Source organism: Branchiostoma lanceolatum, chromosome 6 (genome assembly GCF_035083965.1).
Source record: "Branchiostoma lanceolatum isolate klBraLanc5 chromosome 6, klBraLanc5.hap2, whole genome shotgun sequence".
Classification (NCBI taxonomy): domain Eukaryota; kingdom Metazoa; phylum Chordata; class Leptocardii; order Amphioxiformes; family Branchiostomatidae; genus Branchiostoma; species Branchiostoma lanceolatum.
The window spans coordinates 12846900-12863866 of record NC_089727.1 but is presented as its reverse complement, the minus strand read 5'-3'; the positions used below and the strand labels follow the sequence as shown (position 1 = coordinate 12863866).

Genomic DNA, 16967 nt, shown 5'->3' with positions numbered 1-16967 from the left:
ATGTACAACTTCTCTCCGAACTTACGGACCTTTTATTGTACACCTGTAGATGTTTTTTCGATGTAGCCATTTCCAAGTTGAAACGACTACTACAGAATTCGTTCTTTCTCGGCAGCCATAGCTCACTTGTAACTTTTATTTATTCCCATTGTATAGTAATTCTTTAATCACCATCATCTACACCTTTGTCACTGTGCTAGCAACGCTTTTCCCCTTCGTTTCGTGCATGTATTTGTTGCGTTTGATATTTTATCTGGTACCTGTTTGCGGGCGGAAGCGGCTCAGACCGCGAGTCGGCGGAGAGAGTCAGCTCAACTCTGCCGAAGGACACAAGTTCGTGTAACATGTATATATTGTCATTGAGGCATGATGAAGTTCACATTCTTGTTATACAAGGGGCAGTTTGTTTTGTAAGTTTACTAAGTCCTGGTTTATTTACACACTATTGCGGCTGAGTTGTACGATTGTCATGTTCATATGCATGCAAAAAGGATGTGCACTGTTTTCGAAACCTGGCATATTCTGACCCACCTAGGTTTGTCATCTACCACCAGTCGCTCGCATGGCCAGATGAATACACATGTAGTGCGATTCTGTTGCTGACTAACTCATCTGAACAATCATCCACGATATTTTTGTGTATATCAACCATTTACTTGGACTTGAGAGAGTCTAGGAGGGACTAAAACTTGGCACTGACGCACCTGACTCAGTTACTGAACCTCAACATGCGGCACCCTGACTCTGTCGACCACCTGCCGGTTAAGCAGAGACGGACAACGGAACGGATTGTACCAGCGGTTATGGACATACGGATTTGTTTTTAGAGCAATCTTATGCACGTTTCTACTGGAAAATAACTAGAATACCATATTCCCGCTCCACATGTATGTGGGCTCGGCTCAGTACACAACTTCTCTGCTCAATTATTTGTCCGCTACACACCTGTACATTTGGAGGTAAACACGGCATGTCAGGTACTTCCGATTTTCCGCAACATTTCGATAAAGTCGAAGTCATACTACCGGTTACTTACGTGATATACGTGGGATGTAGTTATGTGTGTCTGGCTGTGTCTGAGAGTCATGTGCATATACCGTGCTCAGTCTTGAAATAACATTACTCTAAAATAGTGTAGGTTGTGTTTTATTTCAACGTCGATTTAAGTGTTTTTTTTAAATCAGGGCGACCGCTGCATGAGTGATTTTTGGTTTTGCTCTTGCTTCTATTGGTCTGACAGATGAGGACCGGCATCGCAAATGATTTGGAGAAACGTCAGAAATAGTTCGGATATTATGTACAATGTATCATTCCCGAGATACAACATTCTTGTGTTATGGTGTTATTCTTTTGATGATGAAACCAACTTCAATGTGTTTTCCATTCATTTCAATCCGTTTATGTGATAGTTCAACTATACTTACACATTTTTCTTGTTAACTGATATGAATAGTGTTGTGTTGGGTCGTCAGGTGTAGTCCTGTATTGTATCCGACAGTTATAAAGCTAATTCCCTTCTATGCTTCAAGTCCACGCAGGACTGGGTTCTTATGGACCCTTCATGTTCTCTATTTGTCATACCGTATAGTTTTTGTTCAGTGATGTTCTGATGTTCAAATGAAATATTTCCTTCCAGAAATACAGGTGTTGTCACCTACTTCGTAACGGCTGTAGTAAGCCTGTGCCCTTCTACAGCCAGAACCGTTCGACGCAGGGGAGCACACGGCGATAACCACAACAAACAAACCATTGAGAACCGGCGTCCGAGGATGATAAATCTTTATTCCATCAAATGGCAGAAGAAAGGGGGGAAGAAACGCTGCTAGGTGTACAAAGACTCATTGTGTCTACGGGGGAGGGGTTGTACACAGTACGTTGTCGTGTTGGGAATTGTAGACGTTTCTACGGGCTATATCTGTACAATATACGTCACAGTTCCAACGGAAATCAACGGGAACAACAACTGGGTTCTCCCTAAACCTACATACACTACAGGTATGATACGTGTCAAACGACTACACTACCACATGCTGAATAAAGAACAAAAAGATACATAATAATATATAATATAAAGTGAACGGATAAAATCTCCTTAATCATAGTTTGAAATTACACTTTAAGGTGAAAATATATACTCCAATATGCATAGCAAGAAAGGACTTCATCTTATCATCGAATAATTATTCTCTCAACAATACATACAATATGAGGTTCTTTGGATGTCAGCTCGCGAAAAGAGTCGGTCTCGTGCAAAACTATCCTTACAAATGGACAAACGGTAGATACGAAGGAGCTGGTGTAAACATAGCACTCGATTCGTCGCGATGGTCTTACCTCCTAGCTACAAGCGTGCTTGATTGTACGAAGAGAGATCGACAGCACTTCTTCTACTGGCCACAAACTCTCGCCTAAACTATCTTTGGTTTGACCAAAGTAAACCGCACATTGCACCACATCTGGGCCCGGTTTCAAACACACAAAAATATAAAGGAGACGAGAACAGGTAACGTTGTAGTACAAAACGTAGCCAGTGTGCACGCTTTTCATTGCACGCCGTCGAGACGAAGATGCTATCACTTACTTAAGAAAGTTTTAATGTCTAAGTTTCTACGACTTCGTTCGCGTCTTCCCCAAAACCAGGAGCTTCGTCAAAGCCAGAAGTTCGTTGAAGCAAGGAGGTTTCATATAGAAGTTCGTTGCATCGTCAACCTTGTCAGTTTACTGAATTGTCTGGAAAGAAGTTTAAAACGATTGTGCACGTTGGCATTGCCTTTGAACTTGAAAAGGTAACTAAATGTAAAAAAAAGGCCTTTCTATAGCCTTAATTTGTTGATAGGTATTTTTAAGTGAAGTGTGATCTTGCTTTTCTAGTACAAAAGATAGCTCGAACTTCATGCGCTGACGATGCACACGTGGAGGACACTAATATGTTCGATTTGTCGATAGTTTTTTCTCGGTAATCCAGCTAGAAGGGAATGATAAGTCTCTTCCTCCTTCTGTCCACACAACAGCTCCCTTTGGTCCGTATCAACAGCGGTCCCCTGCGCATGCGCCCCTCTGGAACTGCAAGTGTCACGAGGAAGGAACGCACGACGGCAACGTCACTGCATGCGTCATGGCGCTGGTCATGAGGGGGGAGGAGGACGGGGGGAGAGGGGGGTTGCTGAGGGTGGAGGCCGCCACGCCGCTGGGGGGCAGGGTGAGCTGGTGGGCAGGGTGGCCTACCGTGAGCGTGGACACCTCTCCCATGACTCCCCCTCCGTCGTCGCTCCCTCCCTGCGCGCCCGGGTGCTGGAGCTCCTTCCGCTTGGCCATCTTGCGCTGCTTGGCGCGCCTGTTCTGGAACCAGATCTTGACCTGGCGCTCGGACAGGCCCAGTTCGTTGGCCAGCTGAACCTTCCTCTTGATGGTGATGTACTTGTTGGAGTAGAACTCCTTCTCCAGCTCCAGTCGCTGATGGTCAGAATAAACCACCCGGTATTTATCCTTCGTCCTCGTCTTACCTGGAAAGGGAGGAACATAAATGTTAGTGAACGATATATCTCTGCAGCTTTCATTTCTAGAACCATGAACTGTACAAATAAATATTGTTGCACTACTTGTTGAAAATAGGCATAATTCATATTTCTGTCCCTGTTAGTTCAAGTGTGGGAAGAAAGTGACATGCAAAGAAGATTTGAAAGGGAGACTGAGACTGAGGATGGGGATTTGACGTGCTTTTACCTTTGTGATGTTAATGTTATTATGAACTAATGTCTTCAGGACAATATCTTTCTTGCAGTGCTACCTTTCTTTCAAAACATGCAGAAAAGTGATTTAAAAAGCTCTTTCTCTTTCACCATGGCACAATTTCTTAATGGCGAATCCAGAGGAAGAACTACAAACAAAAGTTCCCGGATGTGTGCGACCGCGAAGCATGCTGGGAGGTGAGGGGAAGGGATGGCGGGATGTGTAGACATGATGTGGATATTTCACAAGTAGAACGTTAGGTAATAAATACTCGCCATCAGGGCCAAGAATCTCACATCTGCCGCCATCCTTTCTGCCCTGCGGCGGCATGCCTCGCACGGACAGCACTGGGGAAGGGATAAACAGTCAGGTCAGAGGTCAAAGCCAAGGCGACACATCGAACGTGGGGATTTTCGTCGCACAAGAGTATCACAACACAAAACAGCAAACATTGCCCTGGAATATTTCATGGCAACAACCACCATATTCCGTCGTCATAAGCGTTGCTTTGGCAACGTTACAGGCGTGTACAACAAAGTTGTATGTGATCCTATGCACAGAGTATAATAGAGTCAGTAGGACATTATCGTCTTCGCATGCCACCCTATATCGGCAAGTGCAATGTATCATTATTCATGATCCATAAATGGACGAAGCTTTAGGGGAGTCATGATGACTAAAGAAGTCTTCAAGATAACACCATAAAAGTCCCAGTTATGTTTCGTCCGAGCGGGGTAGCTGTTTTTTTTTAACTTACTGCTGACTTGTTCTTTCCTTTGTCCAAGTCAACAATCATGCAGACAGTGATATTCCGTGTCATTAGATGTTAGACTACAAGAATTGGTGATTGACAAGAGGCAAACGTTACAGGTAGGAGCAGTAGACAGGTGTTCACAGATGAACCTACATTTTACAGCTGTGCGCAGGACTACAGGTGAATCCATGTTTGACAGATGTGTTCAGATGAACCCATTTTTGACAGGTGTGTACAGGTGAACACATGATTGAAAGATGCGCACAGGGGCAGGTGAACTCAGGTGAACTATGTTTTGGGTGTGGTTCCCTCCCTCCATCACAGAAGGCTCATTTCCGGCCAGAGACATCCTGGTGACGTAATGAGGATGGATGAAGAAGGATGCCCCCCTCCCCCCGGCTATTGTCACCCAAAATGGACACAAACGTGACAAGCACATTTTTCACCTGACACAACCGCCATTTTTCAAAGATCATCTGGATTTAGTGTCCGAATCTATTCAGATAACTTGCCAATCATGAATGTAGTTTTCATGCTAGCAACAGACCTATACCACCCACACTGTCCAACTGAAGTAAACAGTCCCAATAATTACAGGTTTGTTGCACATCAGCAGCCTATAAATCAACCTGGAAGGTCCCTTCTTCCGGTGGTAAAAATAGCCACGCCGTGTGCTGCTTCCTACCGGTAATACAGGGTGTGTTTACGTCTTTCTAAACAACCCTTTCAGCCTTTTAGTATCAACATGCAATACAGACCCCTTCCCCTTCGTTTTTACAGCAAAACTGTAAATGAATCGTCTACAGTCACTAACTATGAAATTTGCAGTATTTTCACTGGCACGTAGGTGGAGATAGACAGTAAGATAGTTATACAGCTAAGTGCACTTCGAATTCCTACACATGCACATGTATTACACTACAGTTTTATGTTTACTTTATTTGGATCCCCCAGGGACCCCCCTCCCAATACCTGTCGTGTTTGGAACAGTTGGTAGGGGGAGCAGGTGCACGGTGAGATGGCAGTTTGTACACGACCAGACCGGGTTGTTTGCACTTGAGCCATAAAGCAATCTTGTCAGAGATATTTACGACCCAAGCAAAAAGTGACAAGGTACAATTTGTGTTATCAACATGTACGGGGTGGTAACGTTTCAGGCCAAAAGGCAGCCGATTCTTTCGAATTACTTTCCGTTGCTCGGTCAGTCATATCTATGTAGAACCAATAATGAAAGTGTGTTATAAAAGTATAAAAGGGCCGACGCTTTGCACTCGTTTTCTGACAAAATATATTTTATCTCACCGTTATCCTACCAACGTTAATATCAGTATACTTTGTCAAAACATAGAATTTAGATTGGTTTGGCAGCATTTACTTAATATAAGTTATAAATCATGCCTATTATAAGATATTACATCCCCGAAAATGCTAGTATGACAATAGTCTGTGACTTATCAACCGAATTCTACTAATCATCATAATGGAATTCGACCTACCATATGCCGTCAAACGTTCCAGCGAAAGTATGGGTGGTACTGGTAATGAATGTTTGCAATTATCGAGTCTAGAATTCAATACATTGACGCTTTATGTGTGGGCTACAGAACATCATGCCAAGTGATATCCCTTCTCTAAAAAGTCTCTGGCGGGATTCCAGCCGATACGAGCGCACAGGTCGCAGAAGTAGGCGACAATCGGCAATAAAAATCGCCCAGAGGTCGCCCGGGGTAAGACACCCCGGGACAGGCTGATATTTCTCTACGACGCGAAGCTGACAACTTCATTTCTTTAAGTTCCTATTTGTGTACGACCTTGAAGACCGATAATGAACCTAAGTGCTTTTCCGTGTATATATCGTTGAGAAGCCGACATAGGATTTTAGGCTAATTTCTTTGCTTCAATTTTTAATCAAGTAAGGACGACCTATCGCCAGCTAAAAGTAGTGCGATCTACTCTCGACGATGAGGCAATCGCTCATCAATCTAACCAATGAGGTTTTAGTTCGATTCTCTCTACCTTTTGCCGAAATGAACACCCCTTTCTGTCGATACATTAAAAACCAGACTAACATTTGATTGCTTTGGATTTTGATTGAGTAAGAGTCAAAATCCTCGCGCACTATTTTCTATGATAAGGCTATCACGTACCAGTGTAACATTTGACTCGATTTATATTTTTCCAAAACACCCTTTCCTGTCATTACATTAGGAAGTATCACTCCCCCAGATGAGATGAGCTGTACCTATAAAACCTCAGGGCGCACAAAAGCGGGAAGTCTTCCCGCTGAGAAAGATGGAAATTTATGTTCGCCATTTTCCTCGGCCCGTTGGTGGACACCCGCCATATTGTAGCGTGAAATGGCCGCAGAGTGGACACCTGTTCGGTTGGTGTCCGGGCTGGACAGAGGTGTAAAAACAGTGAGCGATTGAAGCGGCTACATGACAGACGGCTTCACACAGTTGTAAATCTTTACTTCAGTCCGTCTGTTTAGACCGCTGTTAGCTTGAACGGTTTCGGTGAGGAGACTTTTCTCTACCATAGTCCTTTGATTGTTAAAAAAAATAATTCAATTGAAAAGAATTGGCCAGATAGGATGAATAACACCCATTTAGCTGCCAGAGAAGAACAAATATAGACAATCAAGACCAACATTCTGATAAAACCTTTCTGCTGATTTCGACTGTTTTACCAGCAACCAAAGAAGCTTGAGTTGCGACCAAGCGACTGCATAAAGGGCTCGCCTTTCCCAGCCCGACCTTCTCTCCATTCAGACGGAGTTTTTACGATAATCCACGGTGTCCTCGCCGTTGTTTGAGCGGAGGGGGAAGGGAGACAACTCGGCTGTAAATTTGGCTCTATTTTAATCCCTCGTGACGCGGTGTGTCACATCATATCGACTTTACAGCCGAGCGAAGAAAGTTGGTCTTTGTTTTCGGTAGCAAAACACAAGGCCAGGAAGGGAATATAAAATTGTCCTGACGTTTAGCTGATAAAATCAGCATCTATGTAGGATTTCATTATGGTGTTCACATTTCCGCTGATCTTTATCAGAACGCAGTAGATAAATCCCGACATCACGACTTTAATGTTCTATTTTGAGAAGCTAACGTCCCGTTTAGATCGCCGCCCATTGTAATGTGTCCGTCATCTGTTCTGCAGTCACACGACTCAATTTGTAGCCTATGATGATATGATCTCATCAGATGCCCTCCCCGCTAATGTTGTCATTTACAATACCATCCCACAGCGGGGGCACTTTTAGAGCCGCTATTTTCCCCCTGTAACGTACGAGCTCACGTTCCTATTGTTTACATGACAATCCGTAATGTCCCGTGCTTGCTGCCAAGCTCTCTAACCCAACAATGGCGGGTAGTAACGGGATTCGTCTCACTAGTTTGCGATGTCTTTTTGGTGGACGTAAATTGAATTTTCCTTTGTTGTTGCTGGCGACAGCAAATAAAAAGGGACAGTAAAACACGCGTCGGGCTGAAGGCTGGCATCTGGACTCCCTTGTACCGGCGACACGCACGTCAACATCAGGAGGAAAGTCAGGAATTTATCATTTTCAGCCCGGCGACTTTTAAGATATACAATACGTGCGTTTTGATTTACATTTAGTTTATAACTTTGACAAATTCATACTGTTAATTCTGTGGATACTGGGTGAAATAGAATAAAGCAGCATACTAGATCTACAACGCCCTTAGTATCCAAAAACAAAACGAAAGAAAAACAGTTGGAATAGTCCTTGTTCCCTGTCTAAAACTTCTTGTCTCTTGTCTAAAATGTAACTAACAAAGAATGTCCAGAAATTTCGCGGAAACGGCTAAAACGAGCAAAGCAGCGCCAAATGTTCGTTCACACTGTTCGCTTTTGACTCTAGCTTCAGCCAAGCTAACTAGCGAAAGCTTTACCTTCAGCCACATTTCACCAAAACGATGTTCTCGTTTCTTGTGCCATGGAAGCTAGAAGAATATCTCACAGAAAAGACATCCTGTTGAACAAAAAACCTTTCCCTGATAGACGAGCGATGATTCACGGAGACAACATATGGTTAACCGGGTAACATGTGTGCAGACACGGGTGTATAATGGGCAGGGTAGACACACATCGTGTATCATCCATTCTACAGGGTTGTACGGCGTTTTGTTATGTTGATAAAGAAACCGGACTCAACGCCTTTTCTTTCAGTTGTACCCAGACTAGGCTCTATGTATGTAACCTTGTAGTTTGTTTTTTGTTGTAACGGACGTAAAAAAGTGCTTTTAGAAAAAGCATATATCTATGACGAGAGGCACAATTTAAATGTTGAGTTCTTCATCACCTCGAGTACTAAGCCAAGAGCGCCTCTCTACTTTGTCTGTAGATACATACTTTTGCACAGCGAAGTCAAGACCACATATGTAACGTTAGTTAACATATTACTGTACAAACGTTCACTTCTGCATCGACCTCAATCATAAGACTTTGGGTATGAAGGGACATGTCCCCATTTGGAAAAGGTTCGGCGTTTAAGCGACAAGCGTAGATGTTTTGTGATATTTAGTTGGTAGCAGGATTCCCGACTAAGAAACGAAGATAGGATTTTGCTGTCCCCGACGGTTAGCATGCAAAAAATAGGTTTCCAGAAACGGTACAAGTACTGCATGTGTTCTCCCCCAATATACGAAAATTCAATCGTGAATTGCAAGATACTGAACTACTTATCCAGCTCAAAATGTACTTAAAATGTTGCCTCACCATTAACATTATGTTTAACTTGAAGCAATGACATTATATTCAGAACTTCTTTTGATGTGATAATGATGTGAGTTGCCAGCGATTAGCTAGTGACCAAGATTCATATACAGTAGAAGAAAAGGTGGAATGGTACACCGTGGCAGGTAATTCTTGTCTAAAAGCTCCCGTTAAAACTTGTGTCGCTCAGTATACCCGTAGTGAGTCCCGTCTTTCTAACCGTTTCAATTGATTGTGATTTTGTGAACAGAATCAAATTTAGCTCGAACTTGATAAATGAATTTGCCTCTTTTTTGCCGTATTCCACTCCAACGATTTTGATATAAGCGTTGCTAGTGGCTAGTGAGGTCTTGGTTTTTCATCAGCTTTCGGTACAATTTGTGTTTTTCTTTCCGCTGAAAGTCCTTTTGGTTTCAACTTTCCCTCAGCTTAACGCAACTGAATTCAATTCATGAATGAATGAAAATAGCGACTGCCAATAACTGGGAAGAGGCATACTCGTTTCCGTATCCAATGCGATCTAGCATGGAGAATAAAAACCCCGAAAGACTGGAGCGGAAAAGATGGATGTAGTCTGACAGTGTGTCCACACGGCCTGAGACACACGGCCGGCTCCAGTCTACTCCAGATTTGCAGAGAACAATAGTTTTGTCATCTATCTGACTCCAGTTTCTCTCATGTCGTTCAGAAACTAACAAAAAGTGTAACAGGACTAAACAGACAGCTCTAGGGGAAAAGATGAGGTACGTGTGCAACTAGGACTAATGCTCTACAGAAATTGACGGGAATTCACTCGCAGGTGGCATACATGACTGAAGCACCACCACAAATATTCTGAACTTCTACAACAAATTGTTTATGCGCGTTAAATACAACTTACTTTTCTAACAAGAAGTAAAAGAGTGTTTTTGTTGAAACATAAGGTTGGTTTGTTCGGGACGTGAAGATCATTTGAAGAGGTTAGGAAAGTTGTGGTTCAATATTCGACTATATATAGATCGGAGTTTTTCGGACATAAATGTATCTCGGTAGAACACTGGACATGACGATTTGATAGAATCATGCATAAGGTGATGACAAAGCAGCAAGTCTGTTTCTTATGGTTCTCCAAAAAGGAATGTGCGACGGAAGTCTAAGGTTAAGTTTCAGCATAGACACATGTTACACTCAAGCTAGATTTTTACGAGCGTCACTTAAAGGAACCGGAGCTAATACAGCCAGTCTCGTTGCTGCTCGTGTTCTATCTTTATATCTATCCTCATAAAAGAGCGCTACAGTGATCTTATTATTAACCATCAAGTCTAGAGTACAGATCATACTATAGTGTAATGTACAGAAAACGTGAAAGGGCACTGTACAACATGCCGCACAGCGGAGCGCCAAGCCGCGTCACTTCTCCAGCTTCAGTACAAGATTGACAATTTTATGGAGGGTTTCAGACATTTTTACAGACCCAATCCTCTCCATATCGTCTCATTTACCGATATTCTGGGTGAAGACTGTGAGATACAAGCCTGACAGGGCACAGTTAAGGCCCTATCTGCGACTAAGCGCATCAAATTGGGACAAATTAGGCGAAATAAATCGAATTATGGCGATATGGCAGGGAGGAAAAGATCGGGGTCTGGTGTGTCACCTGCTCTGTGGTTTCACGAAATCGTTGAAAAACAAACAATTAAAAAGCAGAATTTACGTTTTCGATGAATTTTTCAAGTTCTCTCAATACTACTAGTAGCAGAAAATGAATCATGCTTTCTTTGTGGCGTTACATATATTCGGACTCGGTCAAACAATTTTCTGACTGAGGTCACTACGAGAAGAGATGAAAAGTTAATGTTTTATTTTTCGTACAGTTCTAAACACGTTTACTGTTAAACACTATCATCGACAGGTTCACTGTATCACATCTGTTTCAAACTTTCTGTTTGAAGATTACCTTTGCGGCCTGTCTTCTGTGTTTTGGATCAAATGAACAGAAACGGAACTACATGACAGTTGGACAAATTGGTACGAGTAGGTCCACATCTTGTGTGGTCGGGCTGTATCATGGTTAGTGCGAAGTAACGTCAGTGTGGTCTGCTACAGACACCGATTGTCCAGACCATTTACTTTCCTTTCTGGAACAAATAACAGACTTTATCTCAGACCGCGCGGGTTTGATCTGACCCTCTCCCAGTCTCCACCCTCCTGTATGTTTCCTGGAACTGCCGCGGTTTCGGAGAACACCGAGGGAAGAAAACTGGTCACCTCGTTTCACGAGCGTCTCCGTCTTCACAACTTTTTATTACAGAGAAAGCGGTGTTCGGGTTTGTTGTGGTCGAGAGCTGAGAAATGCCCCGCGGTCTGCGACATAAATCCTCGGCGCCACGGCGACGCCTTCCCGCCCATCAAGGCTTCTTTGTCCGGAAGCCAATCGGGTTAAATTTGGCTGCTCGTTTCTCTTTTTCCCAGGGATTGTAATAAATTTTTCCCTGCTTCTTTCCCATCCGCTAGAATAGCCGTCGTCGGCATGTTTTGATGCTGCCTGGGAGATTGTTTACCGCGATGTTTGCTTGTTCGATTTGCGTTCCACAGTAGATCTTGGTTTACAAACATGAAAACGTTCTTTGACGTACCGTGGCCAAATAAGCAGAGCTAGCGCTGTGTTGATAGGGTGCATTGTGGCGGCGGTGTAACGACACAGGTAGACACGACCACCGCAAACACCAATAACAACTCAACAAATATTAGGCTGTTTTCGCAGTACAAATAAATTCGCTACACCTCTCTCGGTGATAGTCACTGTCACCGCCGGGCTATCTACGGCTTCCCGCCGGCGGAAGGATTAAAGGAACCACGAGGGGTCGATGCTTTGTCTTTCTAATGCAAAATGTATGTTTTCCTTGTAATTGGGTGCAATACTACCGAATCCGGCCAAATTTGCAAGTGACGAAAGGAATTTCTTGGCTAGTGCAGGCAAAGTGGTTTTTATAGAGACAGACACACGAAGTAAAGGGGATACAGCGGGGAAAACAACACTGTAACACTAGAGCAAGGTGGAAGCCTGGTACTGCGGAATTCCCATTAACAAACTGTCAGCGAGCCCAGACAAAAAATGGTTCATAGTTGACTGTGAATTCTGGGTTCGAGGGTCCCCTTCAGTGTAGACAACAACTCCCGGGCCTGGGGGACTTGTCGGCATGAGCCACAGAAAAGTCGCCCTGTCCTCGCTTGGACGCGCACGAAAAAGACATGAATGGGTCTCAGTTTCCAACAACCCATTGACATGTATGTCGTGCGGAGATACAAGGGGTCGGGACGTGTACCGACATGGCGGAAGACAAAAGGCGACGAATTAGCTCGGTTGATAGAAGAGGTGCAATTGCTGTGGTGGCACGCCTCCTCCTCCTCCTGACAAAATACGGACAAACGAGACGCCACAAGGAGCTAAGCGGGGACAAGATCTCTTCAGCCGGGCTCACATGGACCCACACACGACCTTACATAGCCACCACCATGGTTATACAACTACAAACATACACTTGTTGTCTATGACATATTTTGTATCTTGACAATCGAAAATTAAAGGAAAAAACAACGTTTTCTTTCAATGTGAGACTTTCCAGCAAAACATACTAGTATTCACCATGCTGATTTCAAAATAAGTGTTGATGTTCATTCGTAAATAAAAATGTTTATAAATATTTGATAACGCCATTCCATTTCCGGAAAGTGGCCTACTCTAGAAAATAATGGAAGACGAGTAGAAGATAGGCGTTACTCAATCATGATCCCTGGAATTTTAACAACTTGGGGGAAAAATAGGCAACAGAAACATTTGATAGCTTCTTTTGTGTTTTTGCTGGACGGAGAAATGGCTTCCATGTGTTATTTTGATTTCAAGGTTGCCGCGTGTATCTATGAAGTATATTCAGATTGTTGTAAGAATGGTACATATCAAAATGTACATAACTGTTTTATATTGTTGTCAGTGTAATTGTGATGGCATGGTTTCCCTACAGTGCTGTTGTAGGAGGCCGCCATGTCCGCGTGTCTAGGTGCCCTAAACTGACGACAAGGGGTCCCGAAATTGCCCGCCATTTCTGCCAAATAGCTCGAAATGATATCATAAAAGCTTCAATACGTGTATCATCAGTAAGGTGTGTGTTAGAGGCGGAGTGGCCTTACCTGGGGGAGGACTTGTGGAGTAGTTGCTTTTCCTCATCCAGTCGTACGGATTTCTGCTGTGCTGCGGTCTCTGACTGTTGGTGGAGTTGGTCGTCACTCCCGACACTGCAGGGCTGTTGGCCTGGATGCAACCGACGGGGACAGGGTAGTCCATCCCGGGGAAGGCTGTACAGGACCCGGTCGGGCCGGCGGTCAGCCCGGTCCCCGCCGAGCAGTTGTACCCGCGACCGTCCCATTCCTCTGGCCTCTGTCCGGGCCCTTGCGAGCCGAAGGCGGCGGCGGACTGCCACGCGGCGGCGGCCGTCTGCTGTAGGTTCTCGCCGGCGGCGTTGACGGCAGGCGGAACCTGGTACTGTCCGTACTCCGCTGGGTAGGCAGGGTGCGCCGTGGCGTAGTTGTACGGGTTCAAGTTGTAGCTGCCCTGGGAGGGGTGACGGTACATGGCGGAGGGAGACCTGTCCGACACAACATGACACAAATACATCGTTACCAACTCACGGCCTGGTGCGGGCGGGCGGACGGCGAACACCCGGCGTCGGCGGCTCGGCTGTCAGTCTCGTCTCTAACGAGCTCGCCGTGACAAACCAGTAGCACAATCGGAAGACACAATATGACTTCCCTTTGACATGATTGACGGCTGTTTACCCGTGGTATTTGAAATTCAACACCGTGACGTGACGTCACAAGATGGAACCAAAATTGAAAAATGTGCCCATGTCTCCGATAATGAGTGTTTTATAGTTTTCTCGGGGAGGCTTTCCCGGTGGAACCCGGCTCTTTGTACGGCCGGATCTCGCACCTACCTCAAAATCTACACGGGGGAAATACCGAAATATGACGACTTAATGACATTATTTTGTTTGTGACTCGACGGTAAACAAGAAAACTTTGTTCTCGTGGGAGGCGAAGTGCACAACAACGACAAAACAACAGCTGGCCCGAGCACGGAAAATCGTAAAAAAAATAGTTAAATACCGCCTTTTTTCTTACCCTCCCTTGGAAAAAACACCTCTACCCGCCGCATATGGCGAGTAACAATTCTACATACCTCCCAGAAAAATGCCGGGCTTTCCAGTGTTTACAAAATGACCTTTTAAGTGTAGAACATGCAGGACTTTTGTTCGTGCGCGGGAAAGACCTGTACATAGGGAACCATTCTCCCCCCTGTACTGAGAGACCCTGCGTGTTTACGTTACCCTGGACAACTCATTGAACGTCGCAGCAAGACTACAGCAGATTTGGTAGCCAACAACCGGGCCTTTTACAGCCAGGGTTGGAGAGGTTTTTACAGCATTATTTTACAGCCCTCCTCCATGGAAGAAAAAAAAAGGCGCGTGGCACGCCGTCAAACCGTCGGGACGTACCTCAGTGCAGGGCGCGCTCCCTGGTCCACGGTCGGGCGGCGTCAACTCCTCAGACCTCCGGTCGGGTTGTGCGTCCTGTCGCAACGTTAAAGTCCGGTCCTTCCCGCCTCGCGGTGCCGCAGCGAATCCTCTCCAACCGTCTGCAATGTTTACCAAGGCAAGGCATAAGTTTATTAAGTCTACCTTTACGACCTGAAACGATTCGGTTTATGCGATAGGCCGGGCCGGTCAGCTAGCTGCATAATTTGTGTGGCTGGCCCACTCTTATCGATATGTGCCGTCGGTGCCGGTGGATACACTGAAGTCACGCCGCCGGAATTATGTATTTTCCTTATTAACATCAAATTAAGTAGAGAAAGGTGCGGTGACCTCTACCTGCCGGAGCACTTCGCGACCCTACATTTGTCAGGGGACGGGACATGAATGTCAATACTTTGTCTGAAGGTATGTCTGAAAATTCCTGCAAGTTTTGGTGGAGAAAACAATGGGGTTTTGGTGCTGTCGAGGCCGGCTACGATTAGCACTGACGTGAGAAAAGTTTGGCATTGTGGCGCGTCACTTTGAAGCCTGCCCGCCAGCCCCCCGGCGACCCCCTTCTTCAAAATAAATTTTCGCACCCCACATAGTTGAATTTCACAATGGAAGGGACTTTTCATATGTACGGCTTCTGTTCAGAGGTCTTCAGACCTTACGGAAACTGTGCTGTTTTGTCACTATGGGAAAACCATGGAAGCGAGCGGATTACAACAATCACAATGATTAATAAACCTTTTTGTACATTTTCCAGTAAACTCCTTTATTAGACTACAATATAGGTGACATCAAGGAACAGAAAAGACAACTTACAGCCGTCTACGCCTGAATTTCGGCGACGAGAGGCGTTTATTTCCATGAAAATGTCGGCAAAGGACGCCGACAAATTTGTCCGCAATTGCAAGACAATGGCGCGGCTATTGGCATGAGAATGGGCTGTATGTTTTCTCTGTGTTTTGGACTTACCGAAAAGGCGATTTTCGTTGTCTCATTGTTGTCTCTGACACTGACACTATGATGAGACGTGAGGATGGAGATACTGTGCAACTGTCCATGTGATATTGACAACTGATATAGGTGTGGGCCGGTGTTGAATACTATGTGCCGTTCTAGCTCACAACGTTCACTCACCAGCAGAAAATAGTCGGGAAAATCGTATTTTTTTACACAGTACAGAACATTACAAACCTGTCTCCATACCCTAGACCATACCTCTTGTCTCACTTGAGTATTACAAAATGCAGTAAGAAAATAAGAAGCAACGTTTGACCGAAATTTCGTTAATTTTTCCTCGTGAAATCCCGTGGACATGGTGGAAGGCTGTGTAAATCATCCCGGTAAAACTGTTCCCATAATGATAGACCTGTTTACCATAATGAACACTGGTATTACAGAATATACTTTAGCACCCTTTATGTTTCATATAGCGTAGATTTACCACTACAGTATACAGGTTTTTATGTCAGGACGAAACAATAGAAATAAAACGAGCGATCAGTGCGCTTTGTAATTGTATCACTACGAGTTTATTGACCTGGCATTAAAATAGGTCCAAACTCCCCTTTCTGATAGGATATATCATAAATCGGTAACCCGGGTGCAATTTATCTGTTAGTTCAGTAGAATATAGTTACAACTGTTCGGTTTGTACAGCCTAACCATCGCGGAATGTACCCTGTACAGTTGTGAACGTGCGGTTACCGTTCCCAGTCTGATCACAGGCCACTCCGTGCCAAATGGACCAGAAATAAAGCCTGTAATACCGAAATTGTGAGGTACTCACCGAAGTCACAAAGCACAATGAAAACGGACAAATTTTAACCAACCGTTTGCGAAGCAATGAAATTTTACGATCCCCCAAATAATAGACTGCTACTCACCTTATAAACTCTTGCTATCAATGGTGTCAGAGGTATGTGGTATTCCCTCCTTTGTTTTATCTTTTGTTTGCAGAAAAAAGCTGATATTAAGGTGTAAAACCTTGTTAGAACGGTCCGTGTCTTTAAGGTGAACACAAGGTGTCTCAGAGAGAACGTCTCGGTGCTCCTGCCCGATCTTCTCACCTGAGAAAATACCTGTAACCGTCAGGTGAGGCTGTCTTTTGTCGGGGCGTGCACGGAGGCAGAGACAGAACCCTTGTCTGCTCACACGACGGTTTTTATAGAGACAAATAACCGGGCAGG

General features: G+C 44.5%; 1 protein-coding gene across 7 annotated transcripts; it reads right to left on the bottom strand.

Moving 5' to 3' along the window:
• Positions 1-1762: 1762 nt before the first annotated feature.
• Positions 1763-16955, bottom strand: LOC136436688 (homeobox protein CHOX-CAD-like). 7 transcript variants are annotated; one of them, XM_066430887.1, is made up of 5 exons: positions 16665-16955; positions 14752-14891; positions 13388-13842; positions 4005-4076; positions 1763-3503 (listed from the first exon to the last, which is right to left on the bottom strand). In XM_066430887.1, the coding sequence occupies exons 3-5, from the start codon at positions 13827-13829 to the stop codon at positions 3073-3075; spliced, it is 945 nt and encodes a 314-aa protein (XP_066286984.1). In that variant the 5' UTR covers positions 13830-13842; positions 14752-14891; positions 16665-16955; the 3' UTR covers positions 1763-3072. The 7 variants fall into 7 exon arrangements, with proteins under 7 accessions (XP_066286984.1, XP_066286985.1, XP_066286986.1 ...); XM_066430888.1 differs by lacking the exon at positions 16665-16955 and adding an exon at positions 15121-15945; XM_066430889.1 differs by lacking the exon at positions 16665-16955 and adding an exon at positions 15127-15945.
• Positions 16956-16967: the final 12 nt, after the last annotated feature.

Bases quoted from the DNA above. Each gene is read 5' to 3' on its own strand.
- LOC136436688 (XM_066430883.1), bottom strand. From the start codon at position 14,533: ATGTACAGGTCTTTCCCGCGCACGAACAAAAGTCCTGCATGTTCTACA. The intron at 13,843-14,435 runs GTATGTAGAATT...TGTGTCGGACAG, and splicing joins GCCCGGCATTTTTCTGGGAG to GTCTCCCTCCGCCATGTACC. The intron at 4,077-13,387 runs GTAAGGCCACTC...TCCCTTCCCCAG, and splicing joins CTCCACAAGTCCTCCCCCAG to TGCTGTCCGTGCGAGGCATG.